The sequence below is a fragment of the Psammomys obesus genome, unplaced genomic scaffold, assembly GCF_907164565.1.
Source record: "Psammomys obesus unplaced genomic scaffold, mPsaObe1.curated_primary_1811, whole genome shotgun sequence".
Lineage (NCBI taxonomy): Eukaryota > Metazoa > Chordata > Mammalia > Rodentia > Muridae > Psammomys > Psammomys obesus.
The window spans coordinates 21,010,352-21,034,632 of record NW_026596073.1 but is presented as its reverse complement, the minus strand read 5'-3'; the positions used below and the strand labels follow the sequence as shown (position 1 = coordinate 21,034,632).

At 39.0% G+C, this 24,281-nt stretch overlaps 1 protein-coding gene across 1 annotated transcript in view; it reads right to left on the bottom strand.

The window, feature by feature from the left end:
• Positions 1-24,281, bottom strand: part of Spata16 (spermatogenesis associated 16) — a 293,192-nt gene that overhangs the window by 219,908 nt on the left and 49,003 nt on the right. Inside the window, exon 2 of the mRNA XM_055626224.1 lies at positions 10,544-10,689. Coding sequence (XP_055482199.1) covers positions 10,544-10,689 — 146 coding nt within the window. The remainder of the gene's footprint in view (positions 1-10,543; positions 10,690-24,281) is intronic.

The following is a 24,281-nucleotide window of genomic DNA, read 5'->3' as shown; positions in this document are numbered from 1 at the left end:
GACACAGGCTAACAGAATGGTTGCGGAAACAGGACCCAACATTCTGTTGCATCCAAGAAACATACCTTTGCAACAAAGATAAACACTACCTCAGAGTAAAGGGTTAGAAAAACATTTTCAAGCAAATGGTTCCAGAAAACAAGCTGGAATAGCCATCCTAATATCTAATAAAATAGACTTTCATCCAAAGTTAATCAAAAAAGATAAGGAGGGCCACTATATTCTCATCAAAGGAAAAATCCACCAAGAGGACATCACAATCTTGAATATCTATGCCCCAAACACAAGAGGACCTACATTCGTAAATGAAACATTATTAAAGCTTAAATCATACATTGATCCTAATACCTTAATAGTGGGAGAATTCAACACCCCACTCTCATCAAGGAACAGATCAACTAGACAGACACCAAATAGGGAAATAAAAGCACTCACAGAATCCCTAAATCAAATGGACCTAATAGACATCTACAGATCTTTTCACCCAAACTCAAAAAAGTACACCTTCTTTTCAGCACCGCATGGAACCTTCTCCAAAATAGACCATATAGTGGATCACAAAGCAAGCCTCAACAGATACAAAAGGATTGAAATAATCCCTTGTATACTATCTGATCATTATGGACTGAAGCTGGACATCAACAGCAACAGAAACAACAAAAAGCCGACACGCACATGGAAACTGAACAACTTACTACTCAATGACAGCTGGGTTAAGGAAGAAATAAAGAAAAAAATTAAAGACTTCCTAGAATTCAATGAAAATGAAGGCACAACATACCCAAATTTATGGGACACATTGAAAGCAGTGCTCAGAGGAAAATTTATAACACTAAGTGCCTGCAAGAAGAAATTCGTAACATCACATACAAACAACTTAATGGCCCAAATGAAAACCCTAGAAAAAAAAGAAGCAGATACAACCAAGAGGAGCAGACGGCTGGAAATAATCAAACTCAGGGCTGAAATCAATCAATTAGAAACAAATAAAATTATTTAAAGAATCAATGAAACAAAAAGCTGGTTCTTTGAGAAAATCAACAAGATAGACAAACCCTTAGCCAAACTAACTAAAAAGCAGAGAGAAACTATCCAAATCAGCAAAATCAGAAATGAAAATGGGGACATAACTACAGACACTAAGGAAATCCAAACAATTATTAGGTCATACTACAAAAGCTTATATGCCACAAAATTTGAAAATCTAAATGAAATGGATAATTTTCTTGACAGGTTCCATCTACCAAAATTAAATCAAGATCAGGTAGAAAGACTGAATAGCCCTATATCTCCCAAGGAAATTGAAGCAGTCATTCACAGTCTCCCCTCCAAAAAAAGCCCTGGGCCAGATGGCTTCAGCGCAGAATTCTACAAGACCTTCAAAGAAGTGATAACACTTCTCCTCAAACTATTCCACAAAATAGAAACAGAAAGAACACTACCAAACTCATTCTATGAAGCCACAGTCACCTTGATACCTAAACCACACAAAGATCCAACAAAAAAAGAGAACTTCAGACCTATCTCTCTTATGAACATTGACACAAAAATACTCAATAAAATACTTGCAAACCGAATCCAAGAACACATCAAAGATATCATCCACTTTGACCAAGTAGGCTTAATCCCAGGCATGCAAGGGTGGTTCAACATATGGAAATCTATCAATGTAATCAACTACATAAACAAACTGAAGTAGAAAAACCACATGATGATCTCATTAGATGCCGAAAAAGCATTTGACAAAGTCCAACACCCATTCATGTTTAAAGTCTTGGAGAGATCAGGGATACAAGGCACATACCTAAAGATAGTAAAGGCAATATACAGCAAGCCTATAGCCAACGTCAAACTCAATGGAAAGAAACTTAAATTAATCCCACTGAAATCAGGGACAAGACAAAGCTGCCCATTGTCTCCATATCTCTTCAACATAGTACTTGAAGTCCTAGCCAGAGCAATAAGACAACTAAAGGAGATCAAGGGGATACAAATCGGAAAGGAAGAGGTCAAAGTGTCACTATTCGCAGATAATATGATAGTATACATGAGTGACCCCAAAAATTCAACCAGACAACTCCTACAGCTGATAAACACCTTCAGCAAAGTGGCAGGATACAAAATCAACTCAAAAAAATCAGAAGCCCTCCTGTATACCAAAGACAAAAAGGTTGAGAAAGAAATTAGGGAAACAACACCCTTCACAATAGCCACTAATAACATAAAGTACCTTGGTGTGACTCTAACCAAGCAAGTGAAAGACCTGTTTGAGAAAAACTTCAAGTCTCTGAAGAAAGAAATCGAAGAAGATCTCAGAAGATGGAAAGATCTCCCGTGCTCATGGATTGGTAGGATTAACATTATGAAAATGGCCATCCTGCCAAAAGCAATCTACAGATTCAATGCAATTCCCATCAAAATACCAACTCAATTCTTTACAGACCTTGAAAAAAAGATTCTCAGCTTCATATGTAGAAACAGAAAACCCAGAATCTCCAAAACGATCCTGTACAACAACAGATCATCTGGAGGTATCTCCATCCCCGATCTCAAGCTGTACTACAGGGCAACAGTAATAAAAACTGCATGGTATTGGCATAGAAACAGAAAGGAGGATCAATGGAACCACATAGAAGACCCAAAAATAAACCCACACACCTATGAATACTCGATTTTTGACAAAGGAGCCAAATCATTCAATGGAAAAAAGACAGCATCTTCAACAAATGGTGCTGGACCAACTGGATGTCTATATGCAGAAAAATGAAAATAGATCCATATTTATCACCCTGCACAAAACTAAAGTCGAAGTGGATCAAGGACCTCAACATAAAACCAGATACTCTAAATCAGTTGGAAAAAAAAGTGGGGAACAGTCTCCTCATTGGCACAGGAGACAACTTCCTGAACAGAACACCAACAGCAAAGGCTCTAAGAGCAACAATCAATAAATGGGACCTCATGAAACTTAAAAGCTTCTGTAAAGCAAAAGACACCGTCATCAAAACAAAACGACTGCCTACACATTGGGAAAGAATCTTCACCAACCCTTTACCTGACAGAGGGCTAATATCCAGTATATATAAAGAACTAAAGAAGCAGAAAAGCAACAAACCAAGTAATCCAATTAAAAAATGGGGAACGGAGCTAAACAGAGAATTCTCAATAGAGGAACATTGAATGGCAGAGAAACACTTAAAGAAATGCTCAACCTCATTAGCCATTAGGGTAATGCAAATCAAAACGACCCTGAGATTTCACCTTACACCCATCGGAATGGCCAAGATAAAACACTCAAGTGACAACACATGCTGGAGAGGTTGTGGAGAAAGGGGAACCCTCCTTCATTGCTGGTGGGAATGTAAACTGGTACAACCACTTTGGAAGTCAATCTGGCGCTTTCTCAGACAATTAGGAGTAGTGCTACATCAAGACCCAGCTATACCACTCCTAGGTATATACCCAAAATTTGCTCAAGTACACAACAAGGATATTTATTCAACCATGTTTGTAGCAGCTTTATTTGTAATAGCCAGAACCTGGAAACAACCCAGATGTCCATCAATGGAGGAATGGATACAGAAATTGTGGTATTTTTACACAATGGAATACTACTCAGCAATCAAAAATGAGGAAATCATGAAAATTTCAGGCAAATGGTGGGGTCTAGAAAAGATCATTCTGAGTGAAATATCCCAGAAGGAGAAAGACAAACATGGTATATACTCACTTATATAGACCTACAAGATATGATAAACATAATGAAATCTACACACCTAAAGAAGATAATCAAGAAAACGGACACGGTCGAAGATGATCAATCCTCATTTAGAAAGACAAATGGGATGTGCATTGAACATATGACAGGAGTCTACCACAAAAGGCATCTGAAAGACTCTACCTAGCATTGTTTCAAAGCAGACACTAAGACTCACAACCAAACCCTTGGCAGAGTGCAAGGAATTATATGAAAGAAGGGGAGTTAGTATGATATGGAAAGGATAGGAGCTCTACAAGGACCAAATATATCTGGGCACAGGGTCTTTTCTGAGACTGACACTCAACCAAGGACCATCTATGGATATAACCTAGAACTTCTGCTCGGATGTGGCCTGTGGTAGCTCAGTAACCAAGTAGTTTTCCAAAGTAAGGGGAACAAGGACTATTTCTGACAGGAACTCAATGGCAGGCTCTTTGACCTCCCCATCCCCCCACAGGGGAGAAGCAGTCCTGCTAGGCCACAGAGGAGGACTTTGCAGCCAGCCCTGAAGATACCTGATTAAACAGGGTCAAATGAAGGGGGAGGAGGTCCTCCCCTATCAGTGGACTTGGAAAGGGGCAGGGAGGAGACCAGGGAGGGAGTGTGGGGTTGGGGAGGGAATGAAGGAGCGGGATACACCTGGGACACAAAGTTAACAAAATGTAACTAATAAGAAAAATAAAATTAAAAATAACATCAAACAACAACAACAACAACAACGAAAAACAAACACTCAAGCAAACCAGTGCTTCTCAAAAGTAACATATGGATGACCACACAGAATGATTTAGACTGACAATCTCCGTGTAACTCAAATTTTCAAGTAAGTGACATATATTTCACGTAATTCCTGATTTGGTTGTTTGCCCTCTTACTGTCATTTTCCAGTGTCTCAGCAGCTTTTTTTCTTCACTCTTTTTCTCTACTAATTTCAGTCAATTGATTCTTATTTTAACTTTAAGTCATAGTGTTGATTCTCCAGTTACTTTTTAGGTCCTTTCTGACAGGTAACTTTAGAGATTATAACAGGCATCCCTTATTTATACAGTCAATATTACATTGCCACATTAAAACAATTGAATGTAGTAGGATAATATTTGTTTTTTTCTTTACAGGCCATTGTGGTATAGGTATCAAAAACTTTATACTGACTCATGTAAGCAAACATTTAAAAACGGCTCTCTTGAGACAGGGTCTCAGAATTATTATGTGGAGGAGGTGACCTTTTTAATGATTTTTCTGCCTCCTCTTCTCCATTGTTCATGTTGGGTGATTTTCGCTATTTCTAAGCTTAAGGAGACCTTCTTTAGCAGTCTTTGTCCTCATCCTCGGCTAATCTATGCTGACTCTCCATTCTGTCCTTGGTTCTGTCCTTGTTTTAGCTTCCAATTTTCTTCTGAGACTTTGCTCAGCTCACTAGTGAGAACAAGTTTCACCTCAGGGCTCTTGAATACATTGCTGGAATTTCTGTCTATCAGTCCCAACACCCAAGCATCGTGGGAACTGCTTATCTTTGGACTGGTTATCTTCTAAGTACCAAATTCATTTTTCTACTTCTTCACATATGCATTAATTCTTTATTCTATGCTGTACATCTTGAAGAAGCTTTGTCAGGACTTGGGATGGTGGCATCTTCCTGAAAATGATTCCAGGAATCTTATTTATTTATTTATTTATTTATTTATTTATTTATTTATTTATTTATTATTTTTGGTGCTTGATGATCTTTTTTTTACTCACTCTCATCTTAGTCTTAAGAGGTGTATTTTGACACAGAACTCAATCCTCCTATCATTTTTTTTCTGCATGCCCTTATGTTTAAAGCATGACCTTTCTGGGTCTCAGCTGAATTTGTAGAGTATGAGGTTAGACTTCTTTATGTTGATTCCCTAAACATCTTAGCATTAAGATGTCTTGTCATTTTCACTAATGCTTAGTTCTCAAGCTGAAAGCTTCTGTTGTATGGATGTGTATTCTTCACATGGCCAAGTAAAACCTGGGAGTCCTCAGAGTCTGTGCGCAAGCCCTTTCATGAGTGATGTCATTCTCAGTCATGGGACTTCACTCTTCTTCTTCTTCTTAGTTTTTGAGATAATATAATTAGAGCATGACTGCCCAAATGTGAGCTGAATGACACCAACATACATGTCAGAGTGAACACTCACCTTTCTTTTTTTATTTGATTATTTTTATTTTTATTAATTACAGTTTATTCACTTTGTATCCCTCCTATACCTCCCTCCCTCCTATACCTCCTTCCCTCCTCCCCTCCCAAGCCCACCCTCCCTCTCCCCTACCCTTGACCCTCTCCCAGTCCAATGCAGGAGTGGCTGCATTGTCTTTTTCTTTGGTGTGGTAAGGCTGCTCTCCCATCAGGGGGAGGTGATCAAAGAGCAGGTCAATCAGTTCATGTCAGAGACAGTCCCTGTCTCCATTACTATGGAGGCCACTTGGATACTGAGCTGCCATAGGCTACCTCTGTCCAGGGGTTCCAGGCCATCACCATGAGTGGTCCTTGGCTGGAGTACCAATTTCAGAAAAGACCCCTGTGCCCAGACTTTTTGGATTTGTTGCTGTCCTTGTGGAGCTCCTGTTATCTCCAGTTCTTACTATCTCCCACTTATTTTATAAGATTCCCTGCAATCTGCCCAAAGTTTGGCTATGAGTTTCAGCAGGGTAGAGTCCTTCAGAGACCCTCTGTGGTAGGCTCCTATCCTGTTCCCTGTTTTTTCCCTCCTCTATCCTCTTTGCCTTTCTGAATGAGGATTGAGCATCTTAGCCAGAGCCCTTTTTCCTGATTAGCTTCCTTAGGTGTACAGATTTTAGTATGTTTATCCTATATTATATGTCTAATATCGACTTATGAGTGAGATATACCCTGTGTGTCTTTCTGCTTCTGGCATACTTCACTCATACTTTTCCAGTTCCCACTATTTACCTGCAAATTTCATGATTTCCTTGTTTTTTTATTGCTGAGTAATGTTCCATTGTGTAAATGTACCACAATTTCTGTATCCATTCCTCAACTGGGGGGCATCTGGGCTGTTTCCAGCTTCTGGCTATTACAAATAAAGCTGCCACAAACATGGTTGAGCAGATGCCCTCGTTGTATCCTTGACGTCTTTTGGATATATGCCTAGGGAACACTCACCTTTCAATGATAGCCTCTTTGTTAGCTTTGTCAAGACTCAGCAGACTGCTATTACAGCTCCCTGTGCTTCCCACAGTTAGGGTAGAAAGGAAGCCCAACAGAAGCTAAAAGACATACATATTTCTCCTTTTCAAGGATTGTTCCTGTTCTGAAAATTGCTAATACCTGAGAAGAATTATTTAATATGTCTTGTCCAGTTTTAAAGTTTTTTAACAGTAGGAAGGCAGATTTGGTAGAAGTAACTGTATTGTGGCTGGAATAAAGAAAAAAACCCATGGATTTATGATTAATTATTCATAATATACTATGAGATAACAATTGTGAACTAGGTACTATTATTACAATCCAATTGTATTAAAAATTAAATTCAAGCTAAGTTGTGAGAAGAACTTTTGGAATTTTAAATGCAGGTGGTCAGATTCCATACTCTCGTTTTGGTTCAACATACTATACTATGCAAATACTATACTGTGTCTGTATCATAAAATTATGCCTATTTTCTTTATGACATTTATCATAATGTCTATTTGTTCATATATTTAGTATATTCATGTAGTTTTTACTTTCTGTTTTAAACTTCTGTTGATAAACAAAGAGCACACATTTTCTGTTTATAGACATCTGTCCATTGTTTAGCAAAAGAACAGGTTTCTGGTAAGGATTTACTTAAACCCTTGTTGAACTAATAAATAAGTGTATGCCACCAATTTTTATGACAACACACCTGGGGGATACCCAAAAGATGATGTGCTCACTAGAGGTTTTACAACTATACGTAGAAAATAAAATTGTACAATAAGAAAAGTGTTGCGGCAGGATTTGTGTTTTTGATAGATGAGTTTGATTAGAAGCCAATCTTGGAGACCTTTTAGTGAATGGTGGCTCCGGGTGGATGCTAGGGCACAGCTGATGCATCCTGGTGTCTAGGCATCACGGTGAGCTGGGGTACCAAGCGATGTCTGTGTTTGCCAGCTTGTGTTTGTTAGAAGAAAAAGAAAAGAGCAAATTTTCTTGTTGTTTCTAGAGCCTTTGTATCCCATATTTAGCTAACAATACATGCTGATTGATTTTTCAAGTATTTGTGTTGATTTTAGAGCCACATAGTTACAGTTTTTGCAGTCTACATGACAAAGCATATGCATTTATTCTTATCAGAAGCAGAAGTACCTGATGTTTTTGAGGCCAATTTTTGTGTTTAACAAGATAAAGATATGCAGTAGATATTCCATTTACATAAAATTAGAGAAAGATGCTTGAGCAAATGCAAATAAATGTAAAAAGGAACATTTTCATTTTGATTCATGATTAGTATCAACTATCATGATGTGGTAATAACACAATACAGAATTCTGCAGCGTATAACTAATGGTGTGAGCTATTTATAAACAAAATACCCTGATTAATTTATTTCATGAAAGTGTTTGTTTGATTATATGTCAGATTCTGTTCTTAAAGCCTCGGAACTTCGCAAATGTTTTCCTATGAAAATTATGTGTACCGTCCCTGTTAGTTCTACCCAGGTGACATGTACTGCAAAATGGCTGCTTCCTCTTCTACATTAGCAATTGTCTGAATTGACCATTTAATTCCTATTGATTCACATTTATTACTTAATGTTTAGCTTTTGAGACAGAAACACAAACTGTTTTACAGCAGGAAACAGTCTACTAAAGTTAATGCCAGCATATCAAGTTATTCATGATGATCACCATGATTGTGTTTCACCCCAGTAATTTCCAAGGTCTTGAAAAAGCATCTTTATTTTTAAAACAGAAAATATCTTACTCTAAACAGTGAGCTGCTTCTTGCCTCACCAGGAAGAGTAGCACCTTATTGTCCTCCCATTTGAATTGCAGTTTCTTGCTTCTTTGTTCTTATCCCATATTTTAATAAACTGAACAGAATTTTTACGTGGCCATACCATTTGAGGCACTTTCATGATTAAATGTGATGTAAAGCCTCTTCTATCCATTCTGACACATAAAAGATATTTTTTTCACAGTGGTTGTCCTTTTCATGTGTGATAAAGCATGAAGGAGGTGACACATAATTACCATCTGCACATCCCAACTTATTATTTCTTACATATACCTACAGATTTTCTAGAAAACTTGTCTCCGTTGGAATGAGTTTCTCACATTGTACTCCCAAATAATCCTAACATTCTAATAATTTTGACATACTGAAATGTATTTCCACTACTGCCTCTTTCAAATGGAAATAGGACAAAATTCTTTGAAAGGCCATGTATCCTGTTAGTGGATGGCAATATAACAGCATAAAATGTTGCTAGATAGACTAGTGAAGAAAGAATTTTCTTTTGGGGTCAAAAGAAATATGCTTTTAGATTCTGCAGTTTACTTACATGGGATAAATTCTTTCAAGAAGGTTACCTTACCAGTTTCAAAATGCTTTTGTTGTCTATAGGTCCTTCATGTCAAGTCAAGCCCACTCTTAGAGCTGTGAACAGTCTGGGCAGAGTGTTTCTCTCCTAGCTGATGTAGTTTATAATGGACTTTCCCCATGTTGGCATATCTCAGACTCACATACACTCTAATATAATTATGGTGACTACTAAGATAAAAAGTATTTGGTTTTCACAGTAATGTTAGTTTTGCCATTCGTATACAAAAAGAAATGTAAGGATGTAAGATCAGAAAATGGAAAGCACAAAAAGATCTCAGTAAATCGCTGTAAGCCAGGCAAGACGGAACAATCCTAACTTCAATGAAAGGGACAGGTGAACAGTCCAGCACAATCCACCCATCTCTGCTGCAGATTAAAATGGATTATTCACCTCCCCCTGAGGGGGGAGCAGCCTTACCAGGCCACGGTAGAGGACAATACAGCCAATTTTGATGAGAACTGATAGACTAAGATCAGAAAGGAGAGGAGAACCTCCCCTATCAGTGGACTTGGGGAGTGGCATGCATGCAGAAAGGGGAGGGAGGGTGGGATCGGGAGGGGAGGAGGGGGGCTTATTGGGGGATACAAAATGAATAAAGTGTAATTAATAAAATAAAAATAATAATAATAAAAAAATGGATTATTCATAGTGAGGGCAAGACCTTTGGGGAAGAGACCACGGAGCAGGCACATTTTTCTAGCCTGCAAGGTAGGCTCGGTAACCATGGAGATTCTAGGAATCCACATGGTTCCAGAACCAGACAGAATCCTCCAGGGTACAAACATGAAACACAAATCTTTAAGAACAGAGATAGCAATATTTCCTGTCTTTGAAAAGCTGTCTGAAGAGTGTTGGCATCCTTTGAATCAACCATGCTGGCACTACACATCCACAGTCCAAATTCCTGTCCCCCATCTCTTCTGTGATTTTACAAGCTCCTCTTTCCCTCACCAGCACCTCTCCTCCTCATCTTATTCTCAGTTTTCTTCTTCTCCTGATGCAGTTCAATTGCCCTTGCATTGTGAATAGTCACTTCTGGGTCTTTTTCTTCCTCTAATAGTTGAGATTCCTCTTTGAGGGCTTCCTGATTTGCTCAGAATCACAAATCAGGCAGTGTGTAATTTGTAAGTTTTATCTTTAAATTGAAACACAATGGAAGGTCACCAGGTAAACCTAGATGTGCACACACGGTTCTTACCTGTGGACCTTTGGTATTTCATTTTACCTGTGTGCGTGGTTCAGGGCAAGGTCCGGCTTCCTCATACGTAGGTAGCATGTGACGAGCTTTGTCTCAATGAAACTTGCCACGCTTGCTATATCTTCTGCATGTGCTTCAAAGGGCTTCCCGAGAGCTGCCCCTTTGCTGCAAAGCTTAAAAAGAACAACACTTTAAGACCCTTGGTACTGCCGCCACACATGCTATCTTTTTAATAAGCAAGATGTACACATGCACATGTAATTCTTCAGAACTATGTAAAATCTTAATATTTTGATTATAAGTTAAATGGTTCCTGTTCATTATTGTGTGACTACAATAAAATGTGACTTTTTTTTTAAAAGAAAAAGGTTTTCTATGAAATATTTTAAAAGTGTGATAGATACTGAAGAGTGCCATTTGCAAAGAAATGTCTGTTTTAAAATGAAGGCACACAATAAGCAAAGGTATTAGGAGAAAACTTGGCATAAATCATATTAAATACCAGTGCTCTTATGAAACCCAACGGAGCAATGATCTAGCTCACTATCAAGTTTGATTTAATATAATAAGGGGTATCGGAAGTAAACTCCTAGGAGCCATTAACGTGATTGGTGATTAATTTGAGCCTGAATCAGATTCTCTAGGATGTTACTCAAAGAAAAGAAGTGAAAAATTTATTAGGATTTATTGGCAGAAGCCACAGTATCTGAGAAACATGGCAAGAATATGGAATTCTTAATAAAAATTCCAGGAAGCTAGTGGTTTCTGGGCAACATAGACAAACTGCAGAGGAAGAAAATAATTAATATTTGGGGAGAGCTACAGACATTAATAAGTGTCAGTAGCATGGCAAGTGGGTCTGCACTTTCCTCCCTCTTAGAGTTTTCTACTGTTCTTGTCATAGAGGCTGATGGGGAAGGGAAACCATTGGCTTTATTCAGGCTACCTGCTTCATGGCTCATTTGTATCTTTATTTGTACTTCTGCAGGAGGAAATGTTCTTACCGGAGGTAACAAGACATATGGTCTTATACAGTCTTGAGTCTGGTTTGTTATTTACACTAACAGTATTGCTAATTTATTTTTAAAAATGCACAAAGGTGCACAATTTTATAAAAGCTATCTTTTGTTCTAAAGTATTTTTTTTTTCAGTTTTATCCAAAAATACAAACACCGAGTATTCTCTCTTATTTGTAGATTCCAGCTTTGAATGAACCTTTAGATAAGAAGTAAAAAGGTGCATGGTCAGGCTAGGAGCTTTTAGAGGGATATGGGGAAAATGGGGTGAGGGACTCATACTAGAGAAGGAGGGGGTGATGCAGAGGGACTGGGGGGAGAGGAGGGATCAATAACACTAAGGGGGTTTGATAAAGCCATTAGGAAATATTTTATGATGACTTAAAATACATATATTAAATGTATGTATGTAAGTTTATGCATATATATGTATGTATAGTTTGTTATGCCATATAGGTGATAAAGTTTTCCCACAATAGCCACAAGCTAACAGAAATCCTAGTGCCAGGCCTGGGAAGTCTCTCTTCCAGTCATAGGTCAGGAGAGCCCAAAAGACATCAGAAACAATGTAGGCCAGTACTGTTGCCCTTGGTCGCCTCCCTGACCTTGAAGATAGGCAATGTTGAAGATTCCATATACTTCAGACATAGGACTTGAAAGAATCAAGCTGGGATGACCTTGAAGTGCCCTCCCTGAACATCAGCTTTCATGGCATTGGAACATGCTATGGAAGCTACCAATGGAACAAAGCAGTTTATTGTCCTATGCATCCGGGAAGTTTGGGAAGCACGGAAACGGCCAGCCCATGAAGATAAACCCTGGGATGCAGACTTTCGACTTTGATGTAATAAAAGCTGCTTTACTGGGTTCAGTTCTTACTCAAAAGGGAAAAATTGATGCTTGGAAGTCTAAACCTAGTCAACTAGTAGAGAACCTGCCACAGACACTTTCCTGAACTAGTGTAAGTTCTAAATACAGACATGCCAAGCTCCTATCCTCTTTAAAGATGCTCTCTCTCTCCCTTTTTTCAGCAGAGCCTTCCTTAAGAAATATACAACTGGTCAAAAACAGGGGCCAGCTGAGTATGCACAACCCCAGGCGATACATCTCTAAGAGAACGTACTGTGTACTGCTCAGGGAATATTGTAAGAGATGGAGCAGAAACATTGTAAGAACCAGAGGACCGGGGCATCTGCTAGGAGAAAGTGTCGCCTATATAAGATAGGGAAGCTACACTTATGAAATATCAGCAATATATTCACCTCAACAAGACCAGCATAAAGACAGCACCAGTTGATATGCCAACGCAGATAGGGGGAATGTGAGAAGGCTCATCCTAGATGAAGAACTGCAAGCAGTTAACAGCTGCCAAGAGAGAGAGATTCAGTCTTCTGTAGGGGGGAGTCCCATGATAGGTTATCCATTCCCATATGATCAGCTCTAAAATATATACATATGAGCAACACTAAATGTACTCAGGGCTATATATACATATATAGCTTTATGTATATGTACAATGTACATGTATAAGTTTATATACATATAATAAAATTTTTAAAGATCATTAATTCGAAAGAGAGCAGGAGAACATGAGAGGAGTTGGAATGAGGCGTGAGAAAGGTGAAAATGCTGTAGAGTGATATTTTCACTCATGTGTGAAATTATAAAAAAGCTAAAACAAACAAACCCAAAATATGCTATTTGAAAAAAATGTAAACTGCAGATGTTTTACATTCCTCATTAAAATTGCTGGTTAACTGATAAGGTATCTTCTTTCATAGATTTATATTGTTTTTAAAACTCTTTGCCAGTTTGATGGGTCGAAGATAAATATTTATTCAGTAAGCAAAGGTTTACTGACAGAGGGCCTATTCCTATATGCCAGGCGAACATTACTGCATTCGTATTTAGATATGAATTAATTAGGCCTTTGTCATGAAGTTTGAGTGATTGTAACTCTATGTGATTTTTTTTCTAATTCTTGTTCTTGTCCTCTTAATTTTTTTTTACTCTTTCTCCAGCATTCAAAACTTTTTTATTTATCAAAATTTATTCACTTTGTATTCTAGCTGTAGCCCCATCCCTTGCTCCCCTACCAATCCCACTCTCCCTCTCTCTTCTCCTCCTGTGACCCTCCCCATGATGGGGGAAGGGCTCTCTTCCCCTTCCATCTGACCCTAGCCCATCAGGGCTGCATTGTCTTCCTCTGTGGACTGGTAAGACTGCTCCCACACCCATACCCCTTAGGGGAAGATGATCAAAGAACCAATCAACGAGTTCATGTCAGAGACAGCCCCTGTTCCCCTTACTAGGATACCCACTTGGACAATAAGCTGGCATGGGCTTCATCTGTGAAGGGCTTCTAGCTTATCTTCATGCATGGTTCTTGGTTGGAGTATCAGTCTCACAAAAGACCCCTGGGCCCAGATTTTTAGGTTCTGTTGCTCTCCTTGTGGAGCTCCTGTCCTCTCCAGGTCTTTCTATCTCCCCCTTCTTTCATAAGATTCTCTCCTCTCTGCCCAAAATTTGGCTCTGAGTCTCAGCATCTGATTTAATAATATGCTGTCTATGGTAAGCTCCTATCCTGTTTCCTGTGTTCTCTCTTTTCCGATGTCCATCCCATTTGACTTTCTGAATGAGGATTGAACAATTTCTTACATAGGGTCCTCCTCCTTCCTTGGCTTCTTTAGGTGTACAGATTTTAATATGTTTATCTAAAATTATATGTCTTATATCCACTTACAAGTGAATATATGCCATGTGTGTGTTTCTGCTTCTAGGTTACCTCACTCAGGATGATCTTTTCAAGTTCCCACCATTTACCTGCAAATTTCATGATTTCCTTGCTTTTAATTGCTGAGTAGTAATCCATTGTGTAAATGTACCACGATTTCTGTATCCATTCTTCAGTTGAGGGACATCTGAGTTATTTCCTGATTCTGGCTATTACGAATAGAGCTGCTTCTAACATAGTTGAGCAAATGTCCTTGTTGTATACTTGAGCGTATTTTGGATCTAAGCTGAGGAGTGGAAGAGCTGGATCTTGAGATAGCACTATTCCCAATTGTCTGAGAAAGCATCAAATAGATTTCTAAAGTGGTTGTTAAAGTTTACATTCCCACCAGCAATGGAGGAGGGTTCCCTTTTCTCCACATCCTCTTCAGCATGTGATGTCACTTGAGTTTTTTATCTTAGCTATTCTGATGGGTGTAAGATGAAATATCAGGGTCGTTTTGATTTTCATTTCCCTGATGACTAAGGATGTTGATAATTTCTTAAGTGTTTCTCTGCCATTCGATGTCCTCTATTGAGAATTGTCTATTTAGCTCTGTACCCCATTTTTTCATTTGTGTTACTTGATTTGTTGTTGTTTATCTTCTTAAGTTCTTTATATATTCTGGATATTAGCCCTCTGTAAGATATAGGGTTGGTGTAAGCTATCGTTTTGTTCTGATAACAGTGTCCTTTGTTTTACAGAAGCTTTTCAGTTTCATGAGGTCCCATCTATTGATTGTTGATCTTAGAGCCTGTGCTGTTGGTGTTCTGTTCAGAAAGTTGTCTCCTGTGGCAATGAGTTCAAGGCACTTCCCCTCTTTTTCTTCTAAAAGGTTTAGTGTGTATGGTTTTATGTTGAGATCTTTTATTTACTTGGACTTTAGTTTAGGGCAGGGTGATAAATCTATTTGCAGTAGACATCCAGTTAGACCAGTATTATTTGTTGAAGATGCTATCTTTTTCCATTGTATGGTTTTGGCATCTTAGTGAAAAATCAGGTGTCTATAGGTGTGTGGGTTTATTTCTGGGTCTTCTATTTGATTTTGTTTATCCACCATTTTTCTTCTATTCCAGTACTATGCAGTTTTTATTACTGTTTTTCTATAGTACAGAGTGAGATCAGGAATGGAGAGACCTCCAGAAGATCTTCTATTGTAGAGGATCGCTTTAGCTATTCTGGGTTTCTTGTTATTTCATATGAAGTTGAGAATTTTTTCTCTCAAGATCTGTAAAGAATTGTGTTGGAAATTTATTTGATGGGAATTGCATTGAATCTGTAGATTGCTTTTGGTAAGATGGCTATTTTTACTATGTCTGTCCTGCCAAGCCATGAGCATGAGAGATCTTTCCATCTTCTGATATCTTCTTTTATTTCTTTCTTCAGAGACTTTAAATTTTTTCCATACAAGACTTTGACTTGCTTGGTTAGGATTACACCAAGGTACTTTATGTCATTTGTGGCTATTTTGAAGGGTGTTGTTTCCCTAATTTCTTTCTCAGCCCTTTTGTCTTTGAATACAGGAGGGCTACTGATTTTTTGAGTTAATTTTGTATCCTGCCATTTTGCTGAAGGTGTTTATCAGCTGTAGGAGTTCCCTGGTAAAAGTTTTGGGGTCACTCATATATACTATCATGTCATCTGCAAAGAGTGATACTTTGACTTTTTCCTTTCCAATTTGTATCCCCTTGATTTCTTTTAATTGTCTTATTGTTCTAGCAAGAACTTCAAGAACTATGTTGAAGAGGTATGGAGAGAGTGGGCAGCCTTGCCTTGTCCCTGATATCAGTAATATTGATTTAAGTTTATCTCCATTTAGTTTGATGTTGGCTATAGGCTTGATGTATATCATCTTTACTATGTTTAGGTATGTGCTTTGTATCGCTGATCTCCCCAGGACTTTAAACATGAATGGGTATTTCAAATGCTTTTTCTGCATCTAAGGAGATCATCATGTGGTTTTTTTCCTCCTTCAGTTTGCAGCTTTTAATTTTTTTTTTTTTTTTTTTTTTTTTTTTTTTGTTCTGTATACTTTCGGTTTTGGTTATTATGTGGCAGGAGGATTTTCTTTTCTGGTTTCATTTATTAGGGTTTCTGTAGACCTCTTGTATGATTATAGTCCTCTCCTTTAAATTGGAAAAATTTTCTTCTATGATTTTGTTGAAAATAATTTCTGGGCCTTGGAGATGGGAATCTTCTTTTTCCTATATTCTTATTATTCTTAGGTTTCATCTTTTCATGGTGTCTTGCATTTCTTGGATGGTTTGTGTCAAGAATTTTTAGATTTAACATTTTTTTTGACATATACATGGATTTCTTTCATTTTATCTTCCACACTTGAGATTCTTTCTTCCATCTCTTGTAGTCTGTTGGTTGTGCTTACCTCTATAGTTCCTGTTTTCTTCCCTAAGTTCTTCCTCTCCATGATTTCCTCCTTTTGTGTTTTCTTTAATTTTTCTAATTCTATCTTCAGATCTTGAACCATTTTGCTGATTTCTTCCACCTGCCTGACTGTATTTTCCTGCTTTTTCTTCAATTCCTTCACCTGTTTGAACATTTCTTTGTTTCTTTTATTTCTTTCAATGATTTAATTATTTGCTCTCTGAAGGTCACAATGTTTTTGGCTGCATCTTCCTATATTTCCTTATGGATGGCCATAATCTGTTTGACTTTATCTTCTTCTCTTTCTTTATGCATTTTATTTGTTTCCTCCATTATCCTCTTCATAAGCATAGCTGTAAAGTCATCTTCTTGGATTTTACTTATGTTAGGATGTCCAGGGCTGCTTGCTTCTGGATAACTGGGTTCTGTAGATGCCATACTGCTTTGGCTATTGTTGATTGTGCTTTTATATTGGCCTCTACCCATCTGGCTGTCTCAGGTGTTGTCTATTAGTTTTTGGTGCCTCCTGGAATCCTGGGGTGGGGAGAATCCCCTTGGCAGGAAGATAGTTGTTCCTGAAGGAGGCCTCCTCAGCTTTTTGCGTATGGTCACTGAATGTTTGGTGCTTCTCAGGGAATTGACATAGGTGCATGGATCTGTGTGGTAACTGTGGTCATTTGTAGTCATGGGGGAGGGGGGCTCTTCTCTCACCAGGAGAAGTCCTGGAGACAGTTTTCCTGCCACTGGGTTTCTTGAAGTTAGTGAGCTGCTCCTGCTGCTCCTACACTGTGTTTGCTGGGTGCAGCCCTCTTGAAAAACCAGGGCGCCCTGCGGTTGGGTCAGTTTAGCTAGGGAGACAGGTTGTGTCTTGGAGCAGCATCTGGGGCTGATCCCATGGATCCCAGCTTCTGTAGGTCTGAGACTGGATCTCTGTGCCCCAGTACCCAAGTGGTAATCAGGAGCAGGTGAGCTAGAGGCTAGAGCCCTGAGCCTGTGGTAACCCAAGACTTTTTCAGGGATTAGCTGGGTGTCCTGAAGTCATACCTGATGCTTCTCCCACCATGGGGTTTCCTCAAGACAGGGAGATGAAGTCTGTGGTCTTTTGGGGCCCATATCTCAGTCTGAGATGGTGAGCAGAGCTTGCAGGCATAGGCAAGTGGCTCAGCGCTGGTGACTGGATGCCTGCAGGAACCTGGGAACTTTTCATAGTGGTGGTTGTGGGGGTGTACGGCTGATGTTTCCTTCACCATAGGGTTTCCTCACCACAGTTTAGTCTGGGACATGTGGATCTGAGCTGGCGAGTGCACGCCAGGACCCTGGACCTTTTCCAGGGATTGTCTGGGTGACTTGAGGTCGGTTGGACCCGCTTGCTTCCTTCACTGTGGGGTTTTCACTCAACCGGAAAACCCAGTCTCTGGTGTTGTGGGGCCCAGAGTTCAGTCTGGGATGGTGATCAGAGCATATAAGCTTGTGGCTCTGGGCTGGTGACAGGCTCAGTGCCTGTCAGGACCAGGAACTCTTCTGGGTTTTAGCTGACCTAAGAATGGATTCAATTGCTTTCCACACGGGGGGGGGGGTTTCTGTCAGCTGGGAAACACAGTCACTGGTGTTTTAGGGCCCAGTTTGGCCTCTTGGTTGCTATGCAGTACTGCTGTCCTGCTCAGCAGACACAGTGTCATCTCGACACTGCCATCTTGGATCCTACAATCTTTTGATTTTTTTAAATAGGCATTTAAATACAGAAATTATTTCTTTCTTAGTAACGACTACATATATGGGCCCAAATATAGGAGTTTTACCTAGAAATTACCTTTCATAAAAGTGTCAGCTTTTATTTCTGTCTTTGTAAGTGATCACAGAAAACATTTAAAAACCATTTCGATTACTTTGAAGACAAAGAAATGCAGCCATTGCTAAGTTTTAATGATTTCTGGAGATAACTTGACAAGACTGGCAATGAAAGAGACAAAAATTTAACACAGATTATTTGTTCCTGTTAGTCTGACTTCTGAAATGGGTTTGCAAACAAAGTTTAAAAAAGAGCTTCAGAAAACATGACCTTTTGGACATGTCATTTGACATAACTCTCCTCTCTTCTACTAATCTGATCCTACAGGACCCATAAATAACTAAACAAAATTTCCATCCCCCACCAAAAAAAAAAAAATCAATTGAGTGGCATAATATAAATGCAATGGAAAAGTTACTATAATTCATCTAGTTTTATTCACGATCTTCTAGCATGAAATGGTAAACATTTTTATCTCTTACACATTTTAAAATCTTAAACAACAACAACAACAAAAACTAGATACACATTGTGTGTGTTCTTCACCCCCTCTGTGTAGACAGGCCTTCACTGTCAGGCACATCATGAAGAACAGATGTGTGGGTTCCACAGAGAAGAGGCCATAGTGAGTAGTCCATTAGGGCATTTAGATCTCTCATGACAAGAGGCAGCTGACCTTCAGATTCCCTTGTATTAAAGACTGTCTAAGAGTACTGGGAGAGTGAAGAATAAATACCTCACCTTCCAATGTCTGCAACAGTCTCCACTTTCATGACACTAAAGGACAGAAAAGCAATAAAAATGATCATTCTTAACACTCAAGTGAGAACACCTCATGAAACCAAACTCCAAGACAGCAGTGAAAGACAAGACAATTTGTCAGCTCAGATTAAAACGAGAAAACATACAGCTTTTGGATAGGTTTTGTATGCATTTGTGATATCTTGCATTATCAATCAAGCATTGTAGGACTGAGAACATTATTGATTTTATTAAGGATTGCTTAACTGCTATTTTCAAAGCAGTAGGTTTTTGAAATCAGCTTTGGAATAAGGTGAAGTATGTGTTAAAGCTGAAAGCATTATTACTGCCAGTATAGAGCAAAGGCCATCATTGGGATCTTAAAAGCACTGTGGGCATTTTTATGGAACTTTTAACATTTCCATGCAGGCATTTCTAGGGACTGCTTAAGTGGTTATGCTTCTGGAAGGTTAGAGACCTCTGTGTGCTGTCTGAAGGGGAGCCCCTGTGATGTGTTTGCAGGAACATATTTCCTTTAAACATCTACAGTAAAAAGACAAGGAATTATAGCAATAAAAGACAGAGAACAGGACAGGAGCCCTCCACAGAAGAACTCTGAAAGACTCTACCCAGGAGGGTATCGAAGCAGATGCTAAGACTCATAGCAAAACTATAGGCAGAGAGCCGGGAATCTTATGGAAGAAGGGGGAGATACAAAGACCAGGAGAGGACAGGAGCTCTACAAGGAGACCAACAGAGCCAAAAAATCTGGGCCCAGGGGGACATAATGAGATTGATGAATCAACCAAGGACCATGCATGGAGAGGACCTAGACCCTCTGCTCAGATATAGCCTCGTAGGCAGTTCAGTCTCCATGGGGATTACCTAGTAAGTGGACAGAGGCAGTCTCTGGCATGGACTCTGTTGCCTACTCTTTGATCCCCTCCCCTTGGTGAGGTGGCCTTATTAGACCACAGAGAAAGAGGATCCAGACAGTCCTGATGAGACCTGATAGGCTAGGGTCAGATAGTAGGGGAGAAAAACCTTCCCTAACAGTGGACTAGGAGAGGGGCATGGGGGTGGAAGAGAGAGGGAAGATGGTTTGGGAGGAAATGAGGGAGGGAGCTACAGCCAGAATACAAAGTGAATAAATTATAATGATGGTGATGATGATGATGATGATGATGATGATGAAAAATGTGTTAAGTCACTGAATTCTAATTCCAGCAAAAATAGTTTGAATTAAGAAAAAATAATTGTATTAAATTTTTAGTTCAGAAAGAGACCCCAGATCATTCTCAGATTAAGAAAACACAAATAATCACAGTATTTAAGAAAAATGACAGCAGCCAAAACTTTTATTTATGTAGTTGTTTTAATGAGATGGAAGTTGTTAAAATTCAGAGGGCAAATTAGACTCACACTCAGATTTCAGTAAGAGGAGATATACTTTACAAGAATATTTATTTCATTTCCTAGAAACAGTAAGCTGATGATGCTTTGGAGTTCGAAGGTCTTTTTTCTAAAGTTGTCCATATTTCCTCTAAGTAATAAACATCCCACCCGGTTTTACATATCAGGGACAAAAATTTTCAAGATTTGTCATTAGATTTTTTTTTAAAGCCCAACAATAACAAAATTATTAGCACACATTTTCCCTAAAGTATGCCTATCATTAGCAGGATTTATATGGCCAATACCTTAGCCTTCTTAAACTATTAAGCAATGGGTGGTCACATATTTGATTCCTGGAACACAATTTTTAGAAATCTCTGAAACTTTGTGTGAGGACAGTAAGTCCTGAGAAACTGTTCTGACTTGAGTGTGAAATGTCCTTCGGACTCCTGTGTTTGAACACTTTCATCCCAGCAGACATACCATTTGGGAGAACTTTTGGGGGTTGGTTTCAGCTGGAAGAATTTGGGTGCTAGGGTTGGACTTAAGGGTTATAGCCTGGCTCCATCTGTTCTGAACTCTGTTTCCTGATTTCCCATGAGGCATCTCAAGCACTCATGCCCACTCCCACCAACTCTGCCATGCCCACCCCAGCACGGCAGACAGTGGTGCCCTTTCTAATTGTGAGGCAAAACAAATTCCTCCATTCTTCTTATTGGGTGTTTGGTCTCAGTATTAAGAACAATAACAGACACTCAAGCATTCAATTTCAGTTATCAATATCTAGAAATACAAATCATAGTGATCTTTAACTCTTACATGTTTCTCTTATAAATTATAAAAAACAATAAAAAATACTACCATTGCTTATGATTGACATTAATTTTTGACTGTTTTATGCTTATGTTTTTGTATCATCCTAAAGAATATTTTATTAAAATTTTTATATAAATTTTTATATTTTTTGGTTTTTATATTTTTTTGTTTCACTTTTTAACTGTAAAATTATGATATGTTAATTAAGGCAGACTCGTAATTATATACTATTTCAGTATTCCTTTCTTAAATGACAGCAATGCTAGATCTTTAAAGGCAGGAAAGTACTAAGTGAGTACTAAAAAACATAACCAACATCTACAAAACATACTTGGCATGTAAACACAGACCCCAAGTCACACAACAGAACACACATTTTTCAGAAGTTCCCACAGCAAAGTTGCCTATACAAACAATCCTTTGAGTCATGAAACAAACGAAAAAATTGAAAAAAAAAAAAAAAGAAAAAGAAGCTGTTCTGAGAATGTGCTCAGACCATTCAGACCATAATGGAATCAAATTCAAAATAGAAGGCTCTAAAATAGGTAGGTATGGCGGTACACATCTTTAATCTCAGCACTGAGGAAATTAAGGTAGATGTATCTCGGTGAGTTTAAGGCTAGCGTGGCTTATAAAGAGAGTTCCAGGGAAACCAAGGCTACACACACGCACATACACACAAAGACAGGCACACAAACACACAGAGACATACAGACACACACACACAGATACACACACACAAACACATACAGACACACAGAGAGAGTTACACACACAAGCATTCACACACACACACTCACACGGATATTCAATTTGAAGGTGTTGGATGGACACAGTTACTTTAAAAGAATGTGTACACACCACAGGAGCACGTAAAAACATTCCTGACATCAGAGAAACACAAATTATGATGAGAGTGAGCTATCCTTGTACATCTATCAGAATGGTATTGAATTAAACAATGATGGTGCGATTGTTTAAATGAGGTATCCTCCATAAATCTCAGGCATGTGAACACTTGGTACCTGTTGTTGGCTGTTTGGAGAGGGACGGTGGCTGTTTGTGGCCTTGCTGGATGAAGTGGCATTGCTGGATTTGAGGTTTCAAGAACTATTTCCCCTGAGCTCTCTCTGCTTCCTGCTTGTGGTCATGAAGTGTTACCTTGGCTGCCAGCTCCAGCCACCATGTCTGCCACTTGCTGTCCCTGCAGTGTGCATCCTAGTCCTCTGGAAACAAAAGCCAAAATTAATTTCTTCTTTCTATGACTCACCTTGGTCCTGGTGTTCTATCACAGCAATAGAAAAAAAAAAGCCAATATAGACACTATCTGAAGAAATGCTGAGAACATGGCTTCAGGAGTGAAGGTGTATGGGGCCGACACATCCTCTCCCAGTGCCTGGATTGACAGCTCATTTTCAGATGGGAAAACTGAATTATGGAGCGTGTCTATAACCTGCTCTAGCCTCCGGGTGTTATATGAAAGATTATCTTCCTACAGATTCATTTCAGTTTGTATCTTTAATTGTGACACAGCGCTACCCTGTGAATCACATGTCTGTAATGAGATGGGCATGCAGAATGAGGGTAAGCATTTGGAAAATACTTCTAGACAACCAGCAAAAAAGTGTTACTCCATCAGCTGGCCTTGATGATAAAAACGATGAATTTTGTATCTACATCTGTTTTTGCTTCACTTTTAGGAGTTAATCTTATTCCACTTAATAAAAGAATCCGTCCACAACAGATTAGATAAAACCATAACTAAAAGATAAAACTATCGCTTTATTGAGATACGGAAAGGAATAGTGTTAAACTGTTGGAGATTTAGATGATTCAGAAATTGTAAATAATGAAAAAATTAACTTCCTTACTAAAGTGGCAACTGTTTGAGACTAGTATAGATGGCAATACAATGTGAGTCTGTGCTGTGGAGATTTGCACATCTCCGGTCATCCGTGAACAAAAGTGGTAGTTGTATCATTAGCTAGATTATGATGCCTCTAGGTTTTCTGTGTGCCTCTCTGCAAGAGACATCAGCATTTGCACATTAGCATGTATTCATATACATTGTTATTTTTAAAATTCTTTACTAATTACACTTTATTCACTTTGTATCCCCCCTGTGGTTCCCTCCCTCCTCCCGTCCCAATCCCTCCCCTCCTCCACCCTCTGCATGCATGTCCCTCCCCAAGTCCACTGATAGGGGAGGACTTCTTTTCCTTCCTTCTGATCCTAGTCAATTAGGTCTCATCAGGAGTGGCTGCAGTGTCTTCTTCTGTGGCCTGGTAAGGCTGCTCCCCCCTCAGGGGGAGGTGATCAAAGAGCAGGTCAATCAGTTCATGTCAGAGACAGTCCCTATTCCTATTACAGTATCCACTTGGATACTGAACTGCCATGGGCTACATCTGTGCAGGGGTTTTAGGTTATCTCCATGCCTAGTCCTTGGTTGGAATAGCAGTCTCAGGAAAGACCCCTGTGCTCAGAGATTTTTGGTTCTGTTGCTCTCCTTGTAGAGTTCCTGTCCTCTCCAGATCTTACTGTTTCCCACTTCTTTCCTAAGATTCCCTGCACTTTGCCCAAAGGTTGCCCAGAAGTCTCAGCATCTGCATTGATAGTCTGCAGGGCAGAGCCTTTCAGAGGCCCTCTGTGTCAGGCTCTTGACTTGTTCCCTCTTTTCTCCTTCTTTTGATGTCTATCCTCTTTGACTTTCTGGATAGGAATTGAGCATTTTAGCAAGAGTCCTCCCTTTTGATTAGTTTCTTTAGGTGTACAGATTTTATCCACTTCCTGAACAGAATACCAACAGTACAGGCTCTAAGAGAAACAATCAATAAATAGGACCTCATGAAACTG